Source organism: Podarcis erhardii (assembly GCF_964252035.2).
Source record: "Podarcis erhardii genome assembly, chromosome: 9".
In the NCBI taxonomy this organism is placed as follows: Eukaryota; Metazoa; Chordata; class Lepidosauria; order Squamata; family Lacertidae; genus Podarcis; species Podarcis erhardii.
The window spans coordinates 11,301,481-11,321,059 of NC_138512.1; the positions used below are offsets into that span (position 1 = coordinate 11,301,481).

A 19,579-nucleotide genomic window follows, 5' to 3' on the forward strand; every position below is an offset into this window, starting at 1 on the left:
TTCAGGGCCGCTCTGGGGAAAAAGTAAACAGAAGAAATAAGGACTGGATCACAAAATGAGACACACTTCAAATCTACATATATGCAAACCACATAAAATTTCAACTTGGCTAGCCTTCATCATTGCCATGCTCTTCATATATTAACATGACAAGCCTTTTAATTTCCATATCCTACCGTTTAGCTTTTTCCACAATTTGGCAAGGGGAGGGGGGTTACACCAAATCACTAGAGAAGTTATATACAATTTTCCATCCAAAGTGAAAATGAACTCTTTATTTTAATTTAAAAGTAATTATCCAAAGTTTATAGTACTTTGGCATTGCAACTAAAACAGAAGAGCAACAGGCAACATTTATAAATGAAGTTTGTACTGTGCCCTGTAATTAAGTAGAAGTTTATGTTTAAGACAACAATTCTTGGGAAGCAACAGAATTATTCTATCCTATTGTTCTCTAATTTTGGCTATAATTTAAAAGTGAAATGAGGCAGCCCTGCAATTCAACTCAGAATAATAATTGCAATTGTCAATTAAAGTATCAAACACTTTGACTTTTGACAAAACTAGAACAAGTAATATTAGTCAAGGGATTATGTTAAAGAGCTTAAAAACTCTATGGAAAATATTTTTAATCTCTCAATGCCATAACAGAGAAACTTAATTAAATTACTTGGAGATGCAATGAGTACTCCATCTTACCCCTACTGTCTTTTTTGTTTAATAAAAGAGTATTGAGTAAAGTGGGCCAATAAAGGTAACCAGAGATAAAGATGAAGGATATTAAACACTACTGTATTTTAAACATAAAGGCTACAATCTTTTGCACACTTTCTTGTTTGGGAGTAACTGCCACTGAAATTTCACTCTTGAATAAACGTGCTCAGGATTGTTTTAGAGGACTGATAAACCAATGAAAATGATCAACCAATTAACTACATTATTAATTTGGCTCTTGTGGAAAGTATCTAATTTACACATGTTTATACGAAATTCACATAATGTTGATGTACCAGACGGTTCACAACCCCCAAAAAAGTTATACACAGAAACCTCTCAAATGCCAGAATATATCTTTTTTGGGAGGGAAATGCTTTTATTTTCCCCTTTTGGATCTAAGCATGTTGAGAAAATTATTATTTCTATGTATTAACATACAAGTTTAGCTAAAGTATTCAATGATATTCTTCAAGATACTCTACAGAAATGTGTAGAGTAAGAAAGTGAAACCTATTATTTCCACAAAGTTAAAGAACTAACATAGGTCTGCCATTTTTTTTCTTGAAACACTGTTCTTACAACTACTGATACTTGGTTTATTGAGAGTTTACCTGTGAATGAGTTAAACTGGCAGTTTAACTATTCCTTAGGTATAAATCGTAACTGTCTTTCGGGAAGATTTTAAGACCTCAAAACAGATACCATTTATCTTTGATGACGATAAACAGTAACAATGGAAAACACTCATGTGTTTATTGGATTTTTAGACAAGCACCAAAACAATCCTTTACCTATAATGTTGACTCATTATTAGAAACCTTTCCAAAACTGTAAATTGCACCAGTTTTGTCAGCTTTAAAATTTTGAAGAGGGCAACGAAAATGATCAAGGGAACAGTAGAATATTTTCTCTATTCTCTACAAGGAAAAGATAAAAAGCATCTGGAGCTTTTTAGGTATAGACAAAGGACTAAGGGAAAGACACAAGAGAGGTTTCCAAAATTATGAACAGGGTGGAGATTATAATATAAATTTTCCTCCTTGCATATAATGATAGAACTTGGGGACACTCAGTGAAATTCAGGGGTAGTTAATTCAGAACAGAAAATTCAAAACTTGCAAAATTCACTACCACAAGGACGTTATTTAAAGCATATGTATCCTGAATTGAGGCACTTAATATGGCTTACACTACACAATCAATATTTTTTGTGAAAATATTAAACACACAGCACATAACAGTAAACAAAATTAAAGAAACAAACAGCAGTAGAGACTCAAGCTAAGCTAAAACAAGCAAAGGAACAGTTCTATACCAAACACCTACAAGCCAGAGGTCTGCCAGGACACCAAAGTTTTCAGTTTTGTGCAGAGAAGCCTTAGAGAGGCCACAAAAATCTCCCAGGGCAAGAAGGCATCTCTTGCGGAAACCCTATCCCACATTCCTAGCAACTGAATGAGTGCCAAAGGTTAAGATGGGTTTTAGAAAAGAAGCAGTTAAATTCATAGAGAACAGATCAGTGGCTATTAGCCTTAACAGAAAAATGGAACTTTTATATTAAGAGCTTGTGAACTGAAAAACAGTTTCGGGAAAACAAACGGGAGACAGCTCTTGCCTTCATGCCCTTTCTATAGGCATCCCAGAAACATTCAGTAGGCCATTGCTGAAAAAAGAATGCTAGACTAGATGAACCTTTGGTTTGATTCACCAGAGCTGCTATGTTCTTAACTATTTTCAGAAAAATCCTGAAAGAAAGATGTGCTAAAATAAACGTGAATGGTTGTTCAAAATTGGTTTGCTATTTTACATTTTGCCATGGTGAGAACTAACAGGATTCTGTTTGTGCATGATGCACAAAATAAATGCAGTTGTAGAAAAGCATATTGCTGCGTAAATACTGAGCTAGTCTTTTTTCAATTTGAAAAGGACAATCAAACTGAAATGAATGAAGTATAGCTAATACATATGTACTTCTTTCTTTGCTTGAATATACTATTTTCTCCCTGGAGAAGAGATGCATTTAAGTTCTTCTACTTCAGTATGAAATAGCTTCTAAGCAGAATCAAAATAGACACTTCCAGCTATGCTGTAGCCGTCCAAACCAAGAACAATAAAGGTAAATGTTCCTAGGTGCATTTACAGCCATCTGCTCAGAATAATTTCCTTTACAAGTCAGAGCCTGCTTTCTGTATGGCCTCAAAAGGTGAAATATAGCTCTTTGTTATTGCTTTTTCTATACCACAGATAGAAGGTTTTTGCAGTAAACTCAACTCTAGTGAACCTCCTGATAAAGTGAATGTTTCCAGAAATTGTGTTTCCTTCCAATGAATTCCAGAGAGGCAAAATCCTATTAAACTGAACAATCACTGCTAAGCACAGGTTAATTTAATAGAGAATGCTCAAAAAACAAGCTTTACCATCTGTTTTTGCCTCTAATTGTAAGTCCAAAACGAACAATTCACAATTGTATTTTAAAAGTTATTTAAATTCCTCTGCATTTTTTTTTCATAAACACTGCCAGAAACTTTCTTATATTTTTTTATCTTCTCAACTCAACACAGCATTTCCTATAAATGGAAAAGGTTGCACCAGGGAAAGGACTAAAGTAACAGGAGAAAGGCAGACATGGCTTGGCTCCAAAGAACTACTTGAGGCATTTAAGGGCCTGGAGATGGCTAATGAAATTTTACACCTTTCATCTTTGAACTGTTGAAATACCACACACACAGGCCACTTCCTCCAAATGTTGTATCACAAACTGCTTTTAAAGCACCTCTCAATTTCAACAGAGATCTGTGATGCAGTAATTGAAGGCTGGAGAACCAAAAGTACCAATCTCCCCTAGGTACACAGAATTAGAGTAGTTTTGATCCATGTCTTATTGAAAAGGTGACCAATGCAAACCTAACATATATTTTGAGCATATAAAGGCCACCATTTCCTAAAAGCGTATCTTCCTGTAAAACTCACCTGGTCACCTCTGACAAGCAAGAAATGCTTGAAAGTAAAACAGGCAAAAGGGGGTCTTTCATTCCCTCTTTTGAACAATCAATCCCAGTTTGTATGTCAAATGGACCAGGATATAAGCACCAAAGCCTTGAGAGGACTGAGCTAGGAAGGAAACAAGTCAGAGCCTGGTTTGTGTGAACAACATACAATTGTGGTTTGTTTCCCTCAAACAAACCATGAGTGCTAAGCCAAGAACAAATCTTGGTTTCCCTAAAGAAACAAACCACAAGCCCAGGTTCACATACAACAACCATTTCCTTCACAGTGCAGCGTGAGCAAGCCAAGTCAGTGTCTCACAAATGATTTTCATAGGGATAAGCAAGCAAACAAGCTAATAAACGATTTGTGGGCTATACATGCAAGGTATTAAGCCTTAACTTGAAATCAAGGCATTTCATTCATTTACTTGACAAGGTTTATATACCGCTTGACAAAAATCTTCTAAGTGGTGCAGTCTTATATCCTGCAGTTCATAGTATATGTATGTTTCCACCACATGGAAGTGATATCCACATACAAAATCGCTTATGCAAAGTGATCCTGATTTGGAGGTGGGGAGAGGGAATGACAGGGACAGGCTAACAAAAATCAAAAGACAAATGGCCTCTACACTGACTTACTTCACTTCACAGTACGCACTACTGCTAGAAAGTGCAACAGACGTAAGTTAGAAAAGGCGTTACCTTACACAGAGAGACTCTAACTGTTATGGCTGGCACCTCCAGAGGCAATGTGCTGTTAGTTTAACCAGCAGCAAAGAGGTCAGAATGGAAAAGGTGAAGAAAGAAACAAGTGCAAAATGAAGGTGAGTGTGTGCAATGTCTAACAGTAATTAACATCGCCTAGATGCAGATAGTGGTTGTTACATCTATTACACTTACTGCTTGAACACAGTTGTTTCACAGTAATATGCAAACTGGTTTTAAATGACTGAACAAATAAACCAAGAGCAGGGAACCTTCTTCAGTCAAGGGGCCACATTCTCATCTGGGCAACCTCCCAGGGGCAAGGCCAGGGGCAAAGCTGAGCAAAGAGGCAAATGTACATTTTACCTTTGTACAGAACACTCCTCTCGATCTTCCATGAAGGCAACCAGGAAGAGTGATCACATTCTAGCCAGGCAAAAGCACATAAGGATGGTATGAACTGAGGCAGATTTAGGCAAGTGTTACTGGTTCGGTCACACTGGGCGAAGAGACTTGGGGGTGCTGCAGCAACTATTATTTAGAATGGAGCACAAGAGGCACCAAATTTTGTCGTTGCACGGGGCACTGTTGAAATTTGAGATCCCAAGGTCCGCCACTGGTATAAAGTAAGGGATGTGTCATAGGAAGTATCTGAAGAGCCACGCAGAAGCCGGGAGGGCTGGATTTGGCCTCTTCTTGTGAGGTTTCTACCCCTTAAATAATCTAAGTGGTGTTTCTAGATAAAGTTTTATATTTCAGTCCACCTCAGCAACTTTTTACTTTTTTTAAGTTAGATCAAGGCTACTTATTCTACATTAATACCAGCTTTGTACTTTTAACTGATTATTTTTAATCTGAAGGAGTTGTGATGGCTTTCTCCCAACAAGGAGGCCCAATAAATAAGACACTGGCTCTTCATTTCCTTATCTAATGCAACTGAGAGTCATGATAACTCACCCTTTATCATAAAGGAGAACAGAATCAGGTAACATTTGAACTCAAAAGCAATCTGTAAAAGCAGCAGACACATTCTCCTTCAAAGCTGTCATCACCAACCTGAAGTCGCCTTTGTTGTTGACAACTCTTTCCGGCGGGCAGTACTGTGCAGAGCTGTTCAATACCACTATGTCAACAGTCCTTGAATTATTCCCACGTCTGGTGTGCACATGACAGCCCCAGTTTCCAGTAGATCCAGCTTGAATGTTTGAGATGGTCAGAGCACTAAGGTAAAAGGCAAAACCAACATTCAAGAGCAAGTAAACAGTTTTTTAAAAAGATGAATAAATGCCTGCTTTGCCAAAGATATCTACTAGAATAGAGCTTGCAAACGTAAGGCCCGCTAGATGTCATTTGACTAAACTTCGATCAGTACCAGGAAACACAGCCAATGGTCAGGGAGTTGGAGCCCAGTAACATCTGAAGGGCCACAAGTTAGCCACCTGTTCTAGAAGAAACTACAGCCCAAATCCTCACCTTGCAATGAGTGAGCAGTTATGGATCATGTTTTTTTCAACAAAAATGCCTTGGGATTCATCAGTTTCAATTATCTTCCCATCCTGGTACCACAGAACCTGCATGTCCTGATCAATATACGAAGCCATACATTGGAAAGGCAGGCTGTCTCCTTCAAATACAACCTGACGATGAGAGGGAGTCATGTAGAAAGATGGTAATTCCAGAGGGGGGTCTGTATTCCATTGAAACAAAACACCATGTTTTAGATCAATATAATGTATTTACTGAATGTAAAATAAAAAATTCTTTTAGAGAATTGCCATGTCATATAACCAGCATCAGCCTAAAAGGAATGATAGTTACAAAATATTAGATAGCACTTACTGCAAGTTAAAGATTCTCAAACTACCAGCAAACCTGGTCTAATATTTAAATACAAGAATAACACCTAAAGTGGTATGTCACACTGGTTGTCTAAAGCTCAACTTCATGTATTATGTTTATTGTTCCTAGGGCCTTCTATCGCTGTCCACAAAGACAGAGGGGGTAAATAGGCTAAACTTATTTTTTCCTTTTTTAAAGAAAGAACACTTAGGCCCTGGTGTTAGTGCAAAAGTACCAAATTGCGTGAGGAGAATGGAAAGATGCACTTTGGGAATAGTTATTAAGAGTCAGCAATGCTTTGTTATAATGTTCTTACCACAAGTGAGAAGACCTTGCTTAACACTCAAAACTGGTTGAGCCTGCAGTGACTTGGGGTAAGCACATCTGGTCTCACGAACAGTTATATTTCTTTCTTGCAACCACTGCTGCATCCACAAAATATTACAGTCACAAAGTAGATAATCAGTCTGAAATTCACTGGAACAAACAAAAGACAGATTTTTGTTTTTTAAAGAGGCAAAATCCCACTGAAACCGGTATAAATTTGGTGTATATAACTGAGCTATTTCCAAATATTTGTAATCAATCAATAGGCCAACTCTACATTACTGAAAATACTCAACTAGGTATTTTGGCCATAAAAATTCAGCAGCTCATTTGTCCATGCATACCTTCTTAAGTCACTTGTAACATTACAGTGGCCTAAAGAACAGCCAACAACTCTTCCATTTGCCTAAACTTTTACACTTGGTTATCCTTTCATACTTGGTTATCTGGAAGGAATTCTTATATGCCACAGGACACCTGGGAGGTGCTGTTAATATTCCTAAGTTCATACTTGAACAGTACAACACTTGTAGTTTTAAGAAACAACAACAAAGAAATCATAATGCCTGAGGCAAAACTGGCTTTTCAGTAAAATAAAATGAAATCTAATTTGGTTATGTTCAGTACTTAATTTTAACACCAATATCTTTTAGCTCTCAAAATTACACCAAAAAAACCTCACCCAGATTCACACTTACAGAGATTTCAGTGATGTAAGATGATCAAATGTTCCTTGCGCAAGTGAGGAAAACAGGTTTCCCGAAAGATTTCTAAGAAAGTTTAAAACAGTGACATTAGATACATAGAAGTGGGACTGACAACAAACTTGTTGCAGTGTAGGGTGTTGTTATTCAGCCTTTAATTCTTTTTCCCTCCTCCCCCCAGTTTTCCATTCCATCTCACCAACTGTGAGCATTCAATGACCACAGACCAAACTCAATCCTTACTTTTGGGAGTTTATCTCTCCCTCCCCCCAGTATAGATTCAGGTAGGTAGCTGTGTTGGTCTGACACAGTTGAAAAATATAAAAATATATAAAATATAATATTCTCTCCCCCCCCCTCTCTCTCTCTCTGTGTATATATATATGTGTGTGTGTGTGTATATATATATATGTATACAGTGGTGCCCCGCAAGACGAACACCTCGCAAGACGAAAAACCCACTAGACGAAAGGGTTTTCCGTTTTTCGAGGCGCTTCGCAAAACGAATTTCCTTATGGGCTTCCTTCGCAAGACGAAAACCCATAGGGAAATCTCCGGGACAGCGGGGAAGCGCAGCGCGTCTTCCCCACTGTCCTCGGACCTCCTCCGAAGGCTGGCGGTGGGGCGGAGAGACCTTCTCCCCGCGCCAGCCTTCGGATAGCTGTCCTGAAGACTTGTGGTGGGAGGAGGGTTTTCCTTCCCACCGCCAACATTCGGAAGGCTGTTCTGAATGTTGGCGGTGGGGAGGAAAAACCCTCCTCCCACCGCAAGCCCCGGGAACAGAAGAGAAGCGCTGCGCGCCTTCCCCTCTGTTCCCGTACCTGTCCTGAAGGCTTGCGGTGGGGAGAACAGCCCTTCTCCGAACCGCCCGCCTGGCAAGCGTTCTCCATAGGAACGCATTAATTGATTTTCAATGCATTCCTATGGGAAACCGTGCTTCGCAAGAAGAAAAACTTGCAAGAAGAAAAAACTTGCGGAACGAATTAATTTCGTCTTGCGAGGCACCACTGTATATATATTATTCTTCAGTGTATCTGATGCACACGAAAGCTTATACCAAGAACAATCTTATTTGGTCTCTAAGGTGCTACTGGTCTCTTTTTTATTTTTATTTTTATTTTATTTTAGATATCTCCCCCCCCCCCCGTATATTTTACCTAAAAGTATTTTGTATTTCTGCAAACCTTGGCACTCCCAAGCCATCTGACATCTTCCTCTTATGGTGCTTTTTTGGATCAGCACTTGGAAGACTGAGATTGCTATTAGTACACAGCAAGTGTTCGGTCAGCTTCAGAGAAAGTCTCGTACTATTCTGGACTATTCTGGATCAAAAACGTAGATTATTCTCAATTCCAACTGTAACTCATTACACAAACCATCATTATGGTGGGGGCTGCCCCTTAAGCAAGTACTGGTATGCATGTATCTCATTCATGTCTAGTTCTCTGTCTAGCTAGGCCACCACAGAGGAAAAGTATTACAGTGTAATTGGCCAAACAATCGCAGCAGGGGAAGTTGAATCTTTGGGTGAATAATGTGGAATATAAGTCTGTTTTACAAACCATGTATTCCTAACTCAAAATAAACATACATTTTGAGTTAGGAATACATGGTTTGTAAAACAGAATTCCAGGTAAGGATTTTGAAATCCTTATATGAACAATAGACTACCAATTTAGCTAGCAAAGGAGTTTACTAAAAGCTTAATTCAAATTATTGCTAAAAATAATATTTAACAGAATGATACTTACAACCGAACGAGATTTGCAAGTTCTTTAAATATATCTGCATTCAGGCATCCTATCTGGTTGTTTGTTAGGTCTCTGTTCAAAATGAAAAATACCCCCAAAATACTTCATTTTACCATGTAACATGTAACTCAAAATTTAATTCAAGTAATTTTAATTCACTCAAAAAAATCAGCAACCAAAACCAGAATTTAGACTGTGATCAAGCAAGCCCCTTGGAATTCAATATGAGTTACTTCTGCATAGACATAGTTGAACTGATCTGTAAGGCACCAAATTTAGGGGTGTCCATTTGAATCTTAGCTAAAATGACATAGATAAGAAAGTCCTGGTCATTCAGTATGTCAGATTTGCAGGGAAGACTAATATCTACACAGAAGCAAGTCCCACTGAGTTCACTCAGGCCAGTTCCTAGGTAAGTGTGTATGTCTTAAAACACACAATTTTTCTGAATATAATAATGGAGGGAGAGAAGAACACTGCATTATTTTCTTTTTAAATAATAAAATAAAATGCCAAAGCACCTTATGATTTCTGTACCTTCTCAGATCAACTTTTTTTAAAAAAAGATGGGGCAGCAAGAACTGCATACAGTACTCTAGACTAGAGCAGTGAACAGTATAGATTTAAACAACAGTAATATAACATTGCAAAGTAAGAGGTCTTGTGCCTATGGCTTAAGGGCTTTTTTCAAAGATCAGAGAAGCTTTAGTTCAGACTACATTTAAATTGCTACTTTCTGACATTCCATTTAATTCCAGGTTAACAAATGTAAATACTTACAGTCTTTTTAGAGATGAAAGTCCTACAAAAGCTCCTGGATCTATAGTGCTAATGAGATTGTTCTTAAGGTCCCTGTTGAAAAAAAGAAAAAGAAAATTTCCAAAGTGTACGGATTACGATAGAAAAGTAGTAGTATGACTAAATTTACAAGGTGGATAACCACTTTATAATATAACACAGGTGGGGGGGGAATTAAATACCCACTTCTTGATTTAAATATTATGGTTAAGGGAAATGGGTTAGAATGAAATCCTTCCACTGATTTTCAGTGTAAGCTAGGAATGTTGATACCAGCCTTAATCACTGTTTTTTATGGTGACATTTCTTCCATTATCCTGACTCAATGTTAAAGAACCTGAACCTGAGCTGAGTTAGAAGCAGAAAACTCTTTAAAAAAAAAAAAGCCAAAGGATTTAATCTTTCCCCACATGAGCAAAATGCCTGCATACAGAGGGGTCTCCAAAAGGCTTAACAAAGCCTTGCCATCTCCTCCCAACAGCACATCTTTGGAACACATGCAGTTTTACACCAGGCTTCCTCGACTAAAGCTTGGACAGGTGTGTGTGTGTGTGTGTGTGTGTGTGAGAGAGAGAGAGAGAGAGAGAGAGAGAGAGAGAGAGACTGTCAACATCCCATTACCTCCGATAAATCCCTGGTGTGCATCCACACTTGTGCAGGTACAAAGGCAAGAGTGGGAAAGTAAATCTGTTCTTCCCTACTGGGATTCTTACATGCATGTTGAGAAAAATTGTGCCCAAAGAGTTTACATATACTGTAATTTGAAACAAAAGCTCTCTCTCAATGACACAGTAAATTAAAAAGTAACAATGAAGTAATGACAAATAAAATAAATTTCATGTCTGAATACCAGAATTCTTTTTTTGCTCTTACCTAGAGATCAATAATATACACATAATAAAAAGTATATTATGTCTGATTACTCCAGAAATCTTATTCAAGAGATGAACACTGGGTTTTCATTACCTTGGTTATCTAACTCATCACTAAACAACACAAGGTATTCACTTTCTCCCCAAATCTCAGTGCTCTCACTGGTGCCAAACTGCACAACAATAATGAAGTTATAACTGTCAGATTAATAATTCTATGTAAGATATTGGACAAATGCTTTAGGGCTGGGGTGAGGGTTCCTTTATGACACCAGCAAACTTTATTCATGCACCTTTGTTCCACATAGGTAATCTAATCTGTAGGTTAGATTACTGGAGCACATTATACATAGGGCTTCCTCAGAAGACAGTTTGGAAACTTCAGCTGGTGCAGAATTTGGTGACCAGCTTGCTCACTGGGGCAAGATGGTTTGAGCATATTACACCAATCGTGGCCCAACTGCACTGACTGCCAATCAGTTTCCAGGCCCAATTCAAAGTGCTGGTGCTGACCTATTAAGTGTTAAATGGTTCAGGACCACAATACTTCAAGGACTGATTCTCCCCATATGAACCTATGCGGACCCTGCAATCATCATCTGAGGCTCTTCTTTGTGTGCGCCTCCTCCACAAGAGGTCTGGAGGGTGGCAGCACAAGAATGGGCCTTGTTCTATGGTGGCTCCCCACTTGTGGAATGCCAGGGAGGCTGGTTACGTATCTTTAGGCTCCAGGCAAAAAGGTTTCTCTTCGGACAGGCGTTTGGCTGATTAATATTCCATGGCTTTTTAAATGTGTTTGTGGGAAGGAGGTTATTTGTTTGTGTTTGCTTAATTGTGTATTTTGTATTCTTATTTTATATTTTTCTGTTGTGAACCACCCTGGGATCTTTGGATGAAGGGCAGTATTCAAATTTAATAAAAAATGATGATGACGATGATCTTCTGATAGTGATCTTTAACGTTATACTGTGGTTTCAGCTCCAAGACAAAATATTGAGTAAAGTTTATCAGAGAAAAAGGTACAGGTAAAGGTACCCCTGCCCGTACGGGCCAGTCGTGTCCGACTCTAGGGCTGGCGCGCTCATCTCGCTTAAGAGGCCCGGAGCCAGCGCTGTCCAAAGACACTTCCGGGTCACGTGGCCAGCGTGACGAAGCTGCTCTGGCGAGCCAGCACCAGCGCAGCACACGGAAACGCCGTTTACCTTCCCGCTATAAAGTGGTACCTATTAATCTACTTGCACTTAGGGGTGCTTTCGAACTGCTAGGTGGGCAGGAGCTGGGACCGAACAATGGGAGCTCACCCCGCCGCGGGGATTTGAACCGCCGACCATACGATCGGCAAGTCCTAGGCACTGAGGTTTTACCCACAGCGCCACTCGCATCCCCTTATCAAACACTCTTCAATAAAAACTCAACTGGGACTTCAGAAAGAATTAAAGTAGACTGGGATGAATAACTGGCAGAGCTACCCAAATACAGCCTTTTTGGGGATGCTGTTTGACCCCAAACTTGCCAACTAAGAGTCAAAGGGGTTCTGTGAAGCTGTGCCCTTAGGACACAGCTTCCTGAAAAGTGAATCTAGATGCTGACCTGGGCCACAGAGAATCAAGCCTGGAACAACATACAAATTCCCAAGCACCATAGCAAATAACATATTTTAAGGTTAGTACTGTATTCTGCATCAAAAACTTCTGCTGAAATGCTACCAAGATGCACTTTGCAGGTTTACAGTCTCTCTCATCAACTGCTGCAGTTCCTAAAATAGATAGCAGTCACTTCCCACTTGAACAAGCTACTAAGCGAAGCAACATGTATTCAGACAATCAATTAATGAAAGCTCCTGGATATATGGTTATAAGCTCCTAAAGAGGTCATTAGAACTGCCAAAGTTTGTAAAATGCCACATTTATACCCATTGGCTGCAATTCAACACAACATTAGGCATGTCTAAGCTCAATGATTAGAAGGGACTTAAGTGCATAGCTCTGTGCTTGATTATGCTCATCATGTTTGAGCCACAAAACGACAGCATATTTATTTATGTTCTACATTACTTTCTGGTTCTAAGGAAAATGTGGTATTTGGGATGCACACAAAATGAAGGAAATGTTAAATCTTTTCCTCAAATACCTTTCAGCTCCTGCTGAACTGCATAAAGAAACTACAGGGCTGTGTTACATGCAAAAGGTATTGGATTCACCCCTTGGCAATCCCAGTTAGGGCTGGGAATGGCTTCTATCTGAAACCATGGAAAGCTGCTGCATCTAGTGTGGACAATGCTGAACCAGAAAGACCAGTCATCTGACTCGATATAAAGCAGCTTTCTGTGTTCTAATGAATAGAAAGAAGTAGGGCTATTGTGTGTATAAGAAGCTCAAGGAACATGGAGGCGGGATCTTGAAGAGAGCACATGGAGGTGCATACAAACTCTCATTCTGTGTAACAGCTAATTAAGTACTTAAACATCCTGTGCGATGATAGACCATTTCTCCATCTGCACACCTGACTTAACTTTGGCTTCAGGAAAGCAACAGCAGGTTGCCTTGCCCCTCAATTGCAGCCTGGGAATAAGCCTCAATGAATCCAGTGGGATTTGCTTCCAAGTAAATGTGTACTGAATAAAGCTTTAAATAGGAGCATCCTGAATCGAAAATTGTTTTAGGAAGTGATTAAAAAGCAATTTCAGCAATGCTGCAGAAGATCAAGAGCCATTTTAAACAACATTAAACAAGAAGACATTGCTAACCAAAGGGTATAATTCAGAATAGGACTTACTTTTGAGTAAATGTATTTATGATCTCTTTGCATTGCCAATCCCAGCTCAATAATGCCCATTTACTTTTGCTTTGCTGTGGAGATGATGGTTTACAAACTTGCAGCAAATACGACTTTTGGGTGCAGTGTGAATCCAAAGTTAGAATTCCACTTGCAGCCTCACTGCACAAAAGCAGCATTTCTGTACTGCTAAAAGGCCTTAGGAGGCAGTGAACATCCTATCTGTCTGCAACCTGTCTTCTCAATGCTCACTCAGTCCTCAATCACTTTAGACAAATTCTTCCTTTATGCTCCGAATACTTTCCCCCACTCCACCCCCACAAGAAAAGCAAAATAATTTAGAGTAGTTGTTTACCATTTAGAAATATTACTGGAATATTTAAAGTTTTTAAGTTACAACCTTAATTAAATGCAGTAAAAGAGAATTCTAGATTTTTTTGCACTGCAAGAAAAACTGTTCCCATCTCTCAAAAAGTTAACACACTCAAAATGTGATTATGGAAACATATATATACACATTACTATTGTAGTGAAGGCATCATCATCAACAGCATAGTTTCACTGTGTGACTATTCTAGGTGCCTAAGAAAAGTTTAAATATTTGTTTCTAAATAAAAAATAATAAAAAGGCTATCCCTTACTGCATTGCACTGCACACTTCTTTTGAAACTCTAGGGAATTTTATAAGCAGGCTATGATTTGCCATGCGGCACTGCCATTCAAAAGACAAAAATTTAGCTGGGTGTACCTAAGCCCTTGGATGCACCTAATGAAAGTTCTTTAAATCTTTAAATCCTTGCTATTATTTATATTGCACCTAAGAGCTTTACAGCAAAAATGACTGGAATTGTAGTCATAAGTTTATTTCCACGGGAGAAAGTAAATTTAATGTGTGATGTTGTACAGTGTTTTAACTATTTTTGGGGGGAGCAGCCCAGAATCGTGGGGGCAACACAGTCAGATGGGTGGCATCATCATCATGGCAACTCATTTATAAGTAAGCATTGATAGAATAATATGCTAAAGTTATATGGAAATATCTTCCTTATTTCTCATTACATTTGAAGCAATTAGTTTTGTATTTATTATACGTACAGCAGGAAAACTATTCCTCCAAGTATATTAACTTCTGGAGTATCTTAATGTTGTTGTTGCAGTTTAAAAAAACCTCAAAGGTGAATTCTCCCTTCCCATCCATTACATCTCCTTCCACGCTGTAATACTTAAAACATAAAAAGGGGGAGGGGGCAGGACTTACAATCTTTCAAGAAGGCTTAATCCAGCAAAGGAACCATTCTTCAATTCTGTTATCTTATTGTTGCTCAGAATTCTATAAAACAAAATAATGTAAAAACATTACAATATTTCCCTTTTCAAACAATTGCAGTAGCATTAGAGTAAATGTTTGTGGTTTTCCATCTTATACTGCTTAAAATAATTCTTTACAGCAGAGCTTTCCAAACTTTTCATATTGGTGACACACTTTTTAGACATGCATCATTTCGCGACACAGTAATTCAGTTTTACTAGCAAACCAGGGGTTAAACTAACTGCTTCCCAGCCCCGGGAGGAGTGCTGGGAGTGTATGTGCAACACATCTATACACTGCAGTGACAATATCTTGTTATGACACGCAATTTGGAAAGTTCTGCTTTACAGAATTGGCCCCCTAAGTTATTGGTCCTGAAGCTAAGCTACAAAAACTCATGCACGCCCTAGTCTGTTATATTAGATATGAATGCATTAGACATAGTTCCTTGGATCAAAATTAGAATTCCAAGTAAGCCCTTTTTCAAGTGTGCAAGAAATAAGGAGAAAATGAGGTAGACTGTGAGCATTGGGTCTCACTGAGCTCGTTCATATATAGTGCCAAGGCAGACCATGGGCATGGGTGGCACTGTGGTCGAAACCACCAAGCTTGCCAGTTGTAAGGTCGGCAGTTTGAATCTGCATAACAGAATGAGCTCCCATTGCGTTGTCCCAGCTCCTGCCAACCTAGCAGTTCAAAAGCATACCAGCTTGATTAGATAACTAGGTACTGTTGCAGCAAGAAGATAAATGGTGTTTCCGTGCACTCTGGTCCTCGTCACAGTGTCCCATGCACCAGAAGCAGTTTAGTTATGCTGGCCAGATGACTCAGTAAAGCTGTCTGTGGACAAATGCCAGCTCCCTTGGCCTGAAAGTGGAAATGAGTGCCACAGCCCATAGATGAACTCGACTGGACTTAACCGTCCAGGGGTCCTTTACCTTTAGTGCCAGGGCATGAGAGTGATAGTTCTCTGGACTGATTTGCCTTAATGTGTCATCCGAACCTGAACTTGTGGTTTGTCTCCTCCAGACAAACCACAAGTGGCAAACCTTGGTGACAGCTGAGCCTGGATTTCGAAGACATGCTAAGCCAAAGCACAGCTCAGCTCATAGAATCCCTGGAGGAGCAAAGAAGCTGCAGCCTTCAGGAGTCCACACATTAATGGTAAACTGTACTTTGACTTACCATTAATGTGCTCGCTCTCCCTCACTTTTTTCTTTAAATCTATATAGTGATTTATTGTTTTTAGAAAACCACAAACTTCTAAACAGTTCCAAAAATAACAAAACAACAAAAGTATCAGTAAAAAAAAGTATATAAAGCATTCAATATATGAAATAAAAGCTAACAATAGCTTAAAAGAGATAAAACAGATGTAACGTCTACATGTCTAGATAGGGTTGCCTACCAGGCATGGCTAAACTTGGCCCTCCAGCTGTTTTGGGACTACAATTCCCATCATCCCTGACCACTGGTCCTGTTAGCTAGGGATGATGGAGTTGTAGTTCCAAAACAGCTGAAGGGCCAAGTTTGGCCATGCCTGGACGAAAGTGTTAAGCAAGTGCCCCAAAGAGTACAGCCTTTCTGTTTTCAATAGGAGTTTCAAAGTGTAGATGCTGCCACACTAAAAGATCAATTTCTTACAAGTGCAGAATGGGTCATATGCGGTACCTTTAACAGTGCCAGTTCTGCAGATAGCAAACCAATACCACAAGTAAACTGGTCCCAAGCTGTTAAGGGCTCTTTATATCAACACCTTGAATTTGGCCCAGTAGCAAAGAGGCAACCAGTGAGCAAAGGTGTCAAGAAGCTGACAGGGTCTCACTGTGCGGCAGCATTCTATACTAACTGCTGCTTCTTATAAACACAATAAAAAGAAAGCATTCAAACTATCTGGGAAAACATCTTGACTATTTTTGTAGGCAAGATCTATCCAGTTAACATGCAAACAGTTTAATGTTAATTGGAGTTCAAATAATATTAGCTAACACAAAACAGTATATAAGGACACTTGCAAATGTGATATTGGTCACTCAGGAAGTCCCCCTTATGATACATACAAACATTGAAACTTGTTTAATAGTCTGCCTATGTTCACTATTTGTGATGCGACATAGGAATCAGCTGCTTAAAAGAGGGGAGAGAATTCTGTATGACTGATAAGAGTCCCCTGTGTGAATCAAACAAGCTTTTTGGATGCCAGCCATTATTAATAACAGTAAATACTTCCTATCATAATATGAAAGGTTATCCTAAGAGGATATGCTACCATCTATACAATCATGAAGTATCTTTCCTACAGAAAACAGTGGCCACACTGAAAGCTTTCTGAAGTGTAAGTAAATATTTTTCTGGGGAAAGTTCCAGGGAACACTGTGAAAGAAACACTTGACAAAGAAAAACCCTCAAAGAGTTGCACAGTATTGCTTTAAGCACCATCTGCAGATGTTTTGACAGTATAAACTGTTCTAAGCTCCGTCCTCTGTCAAGGTACTTCTATATATAATATATTTTCAACAGATTGTTGCTGAACATTTCACCTTGTACAGCATTGAAGCCTCCAACCCCAGGGAGGGAGGGATTATACACCACACACTGAGAAAATAAAGTACAAAGTAGAAGACTATTACTTTTTAATGAAACCTTTGAAAACGTACAAGATTCACTTTTTATTATCTGCATTTCATGAGCCAACTAAGTAGCAACCTTATGCTGAGGCTTTGCAGCAGTATGATTAATAGCATTAATGCAAACAAATATTGACAGAGCATAATTAGATATAATTTTAAAATGTGGGACCTATTTATTACACTTGAATATTGCCTTTCCACCAAGCAGCTTAAGATGGAGTGTACAATTCCCTTGTTCTGCACTTTTAGCCTCAAAACCACCCTGCCTAACTACAAAGCTTACTAGAGATGGGCTGAGACACAGTGACTAGCCCAAGTCAGTCAGCTTTCTGCCTGGCTCTGACTCTGCACTTGCCTCTGGCCTTTCGATTCTTATCTGTCTATTGTCTCCCGCCTTTTGTTCCTAGTTCACCTGATCCAATGTGAACTTAACACCAGTTGCATCCTGTCTAGAACCTAGGCCAAGACCTGACAAATCCTGACAGTCTGCTCAATTACAAAGGCAGAAAGTTCATTTAAATTAACTGGTAGTGTGTTACCTCAAAATGATCAAATCACAAACATCAAGTCTAGACAGCAGAATCCTGTTTCTGTTTCCTCATACCCCCCAACCTTTTCCAGTTGGCTTTTTTCTTTTGGTAAGGCAAATAAACTGGCTTTATTTTTACAAGTTTGAACATTTTACAGCCGTATAGCAAACTAAAAAAAAGATGTACTCAAAGTAATTTTGGAGAACAGAAATGCAAATATGGTTTTATTACTACAATTACTACTGATATAAAGATTCTATAATGGAAAAAAATACTAACCATAATTGAATTATAGGAATGGCTAGCATACACATAATACAGCTCTGGAAAGAAAAGTCTTGCATTTCTCAGTTTTTATAGTAGACTGCCTCTTAAGCAGTAGTTAGGAAAAGACAGGACTGTTAACACCATGAGATGCTGGAAAAACAAAAGGAACTTTTCACTATACAAAAAATTCCTTCCAGTAGCACCTTAAAGACCAACTAAGTTAGTTCTAGGTATGAGCTTTCGTGTGCATGCACACTTCTTCAGATACCAAGAACTAACTTAGTTGGTCTTTAGTTAGTTCTAGGTATGCATGCACATGAAAGCTCATAACTAGAACTAACTTATTGACAGAGTGTGTATCTGAAGAAGTGTGCATGCACACGAAAGCTCATACCAAGAACTGACTTAGTTGGTCTTTAAGGTGCTACTGGAAGGAATTTGTTTTGTTTTGACTATGGCAGACCAACACGGCTACCTATCTGTAACTAGAACTAACTTAGTTGGTCTTTAAGGTGCTACTGGAAGGAATTTTTTGTTTTGACTATGGCAGACCAACACGACTACCTATCTGTAACTTTTCACTATACAGTATACGTAAGGATCTCTGACAGATATTTCCACCCTTAAAAGGTGGAGATATTGTCTTACTCTGGAAGGTAAACAGGAAGACTGGTTCAACTCTGGCACTTTAAAAGTAGGGTAGGACACAAAGCTGCAAAAAGCTGTACAAACAAGGCTTCTGCAGGTCACCCAGAGTATTTGGTTCCAGGCAAAACAAAGGATGTTACACTTAACAGATACAGTGGAACCTCGGGTTGCAAACGTGATCCATGCGGGAGGCATGTTCGCAACCCGCAGCGCCGCATCCACGCACACGTGTGACATGATTCGGCGCTTCTGCATATGCGCAAAACGTGATTTAGCGCTTCCGCGCATGAACGAGCGCCGAAACCCGGAAATAACCCGTTCCGGTACTTCCAGGTTTTGGTGTGTCCGTAACCCGAAAACGTGCAACCCACAGCGATCGCAACCCGAGGTATGACTGTACAGGTTACAATCCTTGTTCATTCACAAAGCTCAGAGCCAAGATAGATCGCATAAAGACTTGATGCTTGTATGTTTATTTAGAAGTAGCCCTGAGATCCCCAAAATGAAGTTGAAACAGCAAGGTGTGTGTGTGTGTGTGTGTGTGTGTGTGTGCGCGCACACACACACACACACACACACACACACTTTCCTTCTATGATGTTTCCCCAAACTAAACTGCCCTCCCTCCTGCTATCTGCCATCCTACAGGGAACATACATGTTTGCAGGACTGAGAGCTTGAGTGCTGGCACAAAAAGGCACCTTGCCCTCTTGCTAA

At 39.3% G+C, this 19,579-nt stretch overlaps 1 protein-coding gene across 1 annotated transcript in view; it reads right to left on the reverse strand.

Moving 5' to 3' along the window:
• ADGRA3 (adhesion G protein-coupled receptor A3) overlaps positions 1–19,579 on the reverse strand; it is a 45,233-nt gene that overhangs the window by 17,631 nt on the left and 8,023 nt on the right. The window contains exons 2-8 of the mRNA XM_081876207.1: positions 14,737–14,808; positions 9,814–9,885; positions 9,034–9,105; positions 7,277–7,348; positions 6,568–6,728; positions 5,886–6,099; positions 5,469–5,633 (exon numbers count right to left, since the gene is read on the reverse strand). Coding sequence (XP_081732333.1) covers positions 5,469–5,633; positions 5,886–6,099; positions 6,568–6,728; positions 7,277–7,348; positions 9,034–9,105; positions 9,814–9,885; positions 14,737–14,808 — 828 coding nt within the window. The remainder of the gene's footprint in view (positions 1–5,468; positions 5,634–5,885; positions 6,100–6,567; positions 6,729–7,276; positions 7,349–9,033; positions 9,106–9,813; positions 9,886–14,736; positions 14,809–19,579) is intronic.